The sequence below is a fragment of the Halyomorpha halys genome, unplaced genomic scaffold, assembly GCF_000696795.3.
Source record: "Halyomorpha halys isolate HHAL.00 unplaced genomic scaffold, Hhal_1.1 Scaffold398.1, whole genome shotgun sequence".
Classification (NCBI taxonomy): Eukaryota; Metazoa; Arthropoda; class Insecta; order Hemiptera; family Pentatomidae; genus Halyomorpha; species Halyomorpha halys.
In genome coordinates, this window is record NW_027109697.1 from 67,836 (window position 1) to 74,445 (window position 6,610).

At 33.7% G+C, this 6,610-nt stretch overlaps 1 protein-coding gene across 1 annotated transcript in view; it reads right to left on the minus strand.

Moving 5' to 3' along the window:
- LOC106682240 (uncharacterized) overlaps window positions 1-6,610 on the minus strand; it is a 25,746-nt gene that overhangs the window by 16,003 nt on the left and 3,133 nt on the right. Inside the window, exon 3 of the mRNA XM_067047866.1 lies at window positions 1,545-1,836. Within this exon, the coding sequence (XP_066903967.1) occupies window positions 1,545-1,836 (292 nt within the window). The remainder of the gene's footprint in view (window positions 1-1,544; window positions 1,837-6,610) is intronic.

Below are 6,610 nucleotides of genomic sequence, written 5' to 3' on the forward strand. Positions count from 1 at the left end.
GGTTTTAATACTATTAGCTATATAGTAGGGTTTAATACAAAGGTTTTAATACTATTAGCTATATAGTAGGGTTTAATACAAAGGTTTTAATACTACTAGCTATATATATACTAGGGTGGGCCGCCCATAGCTCAGTGGTTCAGACACAGTCTTACCAATTTGATGTCTATTGGCGGTGCCGGTTCGAATCCGGCCTGGGACGTTGACTTTTTTCATTGAGTGGCGGTCCCACAAAATGAAGAACTTTGACCCCCAACCATGGTTAGGCAGTATAGGACTCCAATGGGAGTCTTGCCCCCCCCCCAAAAAAAAAATATATAGTAGGGTTTAATACAAAAGTTTTAATACTATTAGCTATATAGTAGAGTTTAATACAAAAGTTTTAATACTATTAGCTATATAGTAGGGTTTAACACAAAGGTTTTAATACTATTAGCTATTTAGTAGGGTTTAATACTGAGTAAAAACAAGGTATATGACTCCAAGCCGAAAAATACACCCTAGCAACACGGTCTTCGCAGATGGCAAATCGTATTCGACGAAAGTAGACAGTTTCAAATACCTAGGCTCCGCAAAAACATCAATAAACTGAGATAGATCAGCCTATATCAAGCGGGAACAGACCCTTCTTTTCACTGTCAAGAATACTAAAATACTGAAATATCTCTATAAATTATAGATAAAGCCAGCTCTGATACTCGGCTGCGAGACCTGGGCAAGTACCCTTGATAGTAGAATCGAAAGATTTGAAAAAAAAAAAAAGTCCTCTCTTCAATTACAGGAGCGATCTGGGATCAGAGCTTTAATACATGGAAGAAAAGAACTAACAGCGAACTGCTTACAGAGTATGTCCAGTCAATATCTTATGAAAGGTCAACGAGGTTAAGATGGGCTCTATAGAATCCATCAGGATGCCACTATAGCTAGCAAGAGACGAATAGATAGACAGGATAAACAAAGATGCGAAAGAGCTGCATGCAGCAAGATTGAAAGCAGTAGCCCAAGAAAGGCTGGCGTGGAGAACCCCAACTATTCTTACAATAGTGTGGTAACCTGCAGATAACCTCCTCCACTCCCCACCCATATGTCAGAAATGACCAGGAAGGGAGTCATAAAAAAAAAACCTACAAACCTAAATCGAATCGGCCCCACTGCATTTACTCGGTGACTAAGCTATTCTTAACACACTGAAACTGGGTCTTAACGTTCCCATGCATTAAAATAGCATAATAAACTATAACTAATGTTTAGAACACAATAACTCTCGACAAACACAATAAGCGCTCCCCTACTGGGGTTTGGGAAAGGAAACTAATATGTATCATTCAAATCAATCCCTGAGATATGAGACATGAGTTCAATCCCCCTCTTTCCATACTTTTTTGAGAATAATTTAACTAGTATGCTTATTATGACTGTTCCAAAAAACCGCTTCTGATAGTTCGCAACTGTACGGAACATGCGTAGTATTGGGTTTTGTCCCCTGAAACATGTACAACGCATGCTCTGTAAAGTTCCGAACATAAGCGGCTGTTGGAACATACCTTGTACGGGATATTGCGTTCGCTGGGCCAGCTGCTTGCTGCAGTCGCAGGGTTCGTTCATGGCGAGCATCATGGTGGGATCGCAGAGCCTTCTGTGCACTCGAGCGCTGCTGTTCACCATCGGCAAGGCCTCCTCGAACGTGCACTCGTAGGGTCTGGCTTTGCGCAAGGGGACCGAGCACATTTCCCAACTGCGCATCGTCGCACAGTCGCATGTCCCGAGGTATAGTTCTGCTACGTTGTCGTTGATCAGGTCACTTGTCGCTGGAGAAGAACGGAATTCCAAGAACAACTATGGAATAAAATGAAATTTAATATTCACTTAATATTAAATCGTAAGATTTTATACTTGACTTACCCATACATAGAATATAAGGTAAGGGGAAAGTATTAGGATCGTAATAAATTCGAGTTCTGACGGAAAAACACGTTTCTAGGTCCCCTGAGTCCAAAATACCATGGCCCTATTTCATAATAAAGTACAAATTAGTACTATTAAACTTTTGCAAGGAGAAGATGGTTGGGGGTGCAGTCAAAATGAAACACAAATAAGTTGATGTGACTTATTTAATCGTGCCAACGTTTCGACCAGAATTTCTAGCCTTCATCAGGGCTAAGAACACATATCAAGATAACAGCCAATTAATATATCTTCTATGCATTATATAACTTCATTTTTATTTTTATTTCTTTAATTATGTTATTTCACCTACTTATTTAATTGCCTATGCATACATTGTATTTTCCACTTCTCTCATCTCTTCATTTTATTAATTCCATTCTGTAAAATTATTCACTTTATGTCATTTTGGTTATATTTTCTTTTTTATTTCCTATATTAATTGGTTGTTATCTTGTTGTGTTCTAAGCCCTGATGAAGGCTAGAAACTGAAGCCGAAACGTTGGCACGATTAAATAAATCACATCAACTTGTGTTTCATTTTGACCACACCCCCCACCATCTACTCCTCGTACAAGTCATCCACGGTGAACTATCTCTCATAATTATTAAACTTGTAGTTTGTATTTGCTTCAATTTCATTGACTTTTACTACTTGCACTTTATAGTTTGTGTATTTGTATTTATGGACTAATACTATCGGCTTTATTAATGCAACAGGCCCCAAGTCTCTCAAAATGCTCGCTTTGTATGCACGTGTGTGTGGCAGTGTACACCTGTAAGATAGGCACTAGCTTTAAATATAATATTAATAAATAAATCAGTACCGCAGTACAGGGTCAGGGGTTCAGTACTTTGTAAAAAAAGTACTGTTACCAGACCAACGGTTGTGCAAGGAGGTGATTTAGTCAGAATCACGTTCGGCCGCCAGATTTTTATCCAATTAAGGGTACCCAATTTAAGAGGCTGGGCGTACCCCTGGACGGCTCCAAGAGCCCACAGGAGTTGACTTACGGCTACAGTGCAACAGAAAACAATTTTCTGCTGCACCGCGCTCCCATAAATTTAATATATTAAAATAAATTTAATATTTAATATAAATAAGTATAGCTTTAAATACAGGAATCTATTTACTTTCGGATGTAGAATAACGAAACAATATAGTCGTCATTGGTATTAATTGAATTTAAATTTATTCAAATCCTTACAGTCCAAAATCCTTCGTAAAATCCTTAATGCTCCTTACTTTGTCACACATCAAATCATCCATCAGGATCTCAATGTACTCTATGTTGCCGATTTGGCCAGAACCAGATACCAATCCTTCCATAATAAACTTCCCAACCACCCAAACCAACTCGTTTCTAACCTGGCTTCTCCTTCACTACCTAATAATCCTCCTAGATTTCTGAAAAGAAGATGCTCTGGAGATCTTCTCCTTTAGAAATGTTTTTGGAGTTCTATCAATGGGTAGATTCTCCACATGTTTGTATCATGTCATAATATCACTTAGAGCAAATTTACTTGATTTGTAAATATGTATACAGTTGTAAATAACAATAAATAAATTATTAAAAAAATAAAATTATTCAAAATTACAAAAACCAAAAATCGTTTTTTATAAAGTAGTCTGAAAATATTTCCTTTGGAAAAATGGAAGTCAGATTCGTTTTTAATGCCCACAAAAACCCTTCAATATGAATTTTCATAAAATGCAAAAAATATTTTACCTGCCTCACTTCAAAACGCCCATCGGTCCTAATTTTCTCAATAGCCAACCAATTTTTCTTTATGTGAAACTGATTTTTATTCCACAAGAAGGCATAAAATGAAGAAAATATTGGCTAAGCAGTGCGGAAATTCAGTTTTCCAGCAAATGTATTAAGATTAGATTGAAGAACATTCCAAGGAGTTATGAATTTATATCGTGAACGCGGGATATCGGAAAAAAAATATGGAGAAATAAAGTTTATATTCGTTTTTCTTACCCCCAGAAAACCCTTGATTACGAATTTTTTAATAATAAAAAAAATTACAAATTATTTCATACAAATTTTCGGCTTACTCCAATGCCTTCGATTTTTATTTTATTCAAAAATCGTATAAATTGCAATAACTTCAACACCACCAGTAAATTTACACGAAACTTAAAAGGTTAAACTTAAATTACGATCCTCTGAAATGCAAGAAATGGTACAAATTGGACCTTCCTAAGTAAATTCAAACCGAAGATATAAAATGTAACGTTTGAGATTTTTTCTTTTTAAAAACTGCTAGAATTTATTTCGTGAACCTAGGACATGCAAAAAAAAAAAATGTCTAAAAATCAATCCTAAAAGAAAATAGAAAAGTAGACATGAACAAACACAATTTGAACAAAAAGATATGAGCGCACTAAAAGATGAACCATAAAGAAGTAAATTGAGATTAAATAAAGGTCGAGAAAGAATAAATAAAAATATATATGAAAATAATGTTATGTTTTTTATTTTTATTCATTCCTCCTGTCTCCTGTTTATTTTTAGCCTAAAAGTTTATGTAAGTTTTTTTTCTTTATTTCTTCTTTTAGTACAATTGTATATAGTTCTCTTTTCACTTATATTTACATAATTTTAATCCTACCTTAATTTACATTTTCGTTTCTTATCCTACTATGTCAAAATATTTTTAGTTGTTTTCGTATCTTCTTAGCCCTGATGGAGCTCCAAGAAAAGTGGGGCGAAACGTTGGCAAATATTATTTTGATTCCCCCCCCCTTCCGACCCTCTTTTGCATAATTTTATATACGTGCTGCATAGTACGGTCAATCATTTATATATACAATATCACCAAAGAAAGTTTTATTGAAATCGGTGATTAAAAATATTGTTACATACCACGATATAAGTTGATATTCCATTTGAAGGAGTTTTTATAAGATATTATTGGAGAGAAATCCAATAAGTTTTCGAAGCATTCTGTATCAGAAAATTGACTGGTTTCAAAATGGTGACAGAAATTAATTACCTCATTACTAAAGATCATAATCTCGTTTCCTACACACAATTAAGAGGGATTAGCCACTCAAAATCAAGATACAGCAATTTGAGGTCACTAACAGTCAATGTCTTAATCCAAGGGTAAAATTAGATTTATAACTTCTTATAATTAGTATTATTTGTTATTATTATTCTTTAATATTCAATAGGCAAGTTGATGTAATATTGTAATTGTAAGTATCAACTTACCCAATAGTACAGGAAACGTAATTCCAAATCGACCAAATAAACAATAAAGAAACTTGTAATGATATGTTTGTTGTTAAGAGGTGGATATTAAAATCATAAAAAGTAAATAATATTTTAATGGTGCCAACGTTTTATCTAAAACTGTATGCCTTCTTGGTTTAATATTAGTTAACTTCCAATATTTCACATTTACATACTCTTGTCAAACCAATTAGTTTCTAATCTTGCTTCCTCTTTTATTCCGAATAATCCTCCGAGGCGTCTGAAAAGAAGATGGCCTCGAGACCTTATATTGTAAAAATGTTTTTTAGAGTGCTACCATTGTGTAGTTTTTCTACATGCTTGTACCATACCATTATGATTTCCTCAAATTTACTTGATTTATTTATGCAGAGTTGTAAATATCAATAAATAAATTTTAAAAAATACGTTCATAGTTACGTTTTTAGTTTTAGAGTGGACAGTTTTCCCCTACCCAGTTTACTTCACATGCATACAATTGTTAAGACGAGTTTGCCTGTGGGTGAAGGGAGGAGGGAATTCTGGGAATATGCCGCATTTGCAAACATTAAAATTAAGAGAATCGTTGAAAAAACTAACTGTTCCACAACAAATTTAAACTTAAAAAGAGGTGGTTGTTTTCTGAACACAATGATTATGAAATCTCATAAATGACTTATTGGATAATACTACATTCTTAAATACCATGTCAGGATAGAGTAGTCAATATATTTGCCTACAAAGCACAATAATCAATAAGAAACATTACCAGTCAAAGATAAAGGATAACCTAAAGAAACGAGTATCCTACCGTATTAGTAATAGTACAAGAGCCGGGAAGAAAAAAAGCCAGTTATTTCACCCCAATTTTTGATTACTTTAATAAAAACTATATATAATTACTAGTCAAAACTGATGAGTCTGGCAAGTATAGGTAGGGGGAATAAAAAATGGCGGCTATTTCAAAGCGAAAAAAAATTCTATTTTTTATTCGAAGCTCTATATCATAAAAACTACCAACAACACTAGAAAAACTAAGAGAACATTATTTAAAGAAGAGTAAATTTGCTGAAATACTAGCGCTAATAGAGCTATTTACGTCCAATAGTTCTCGAGATATAGCTATTTAAAAAGCAAAATTTCTTAGAAATCTACTGAAAGATTAGTAGTTAGTTAATTTATATTGAGAATTCCATATCTCGGGAACTATGTGACGTACAGTTTTCTATTAGCACTCAAATTAATGCTAGTATAATAGACTATAAAGAAGTTTATAAACTTTACCTTCGTAGGAATAGTAGATTTCATGATATTTGCTTAAATAAATTGATTTATACTTGTTCGGACAATAGGTTTGATTTATGAAAAACTAATTAAAGCTAGTTAAATTCACTATAAAATAGTTAATAATTATCAATAAATTAATTTAATATCCAAAA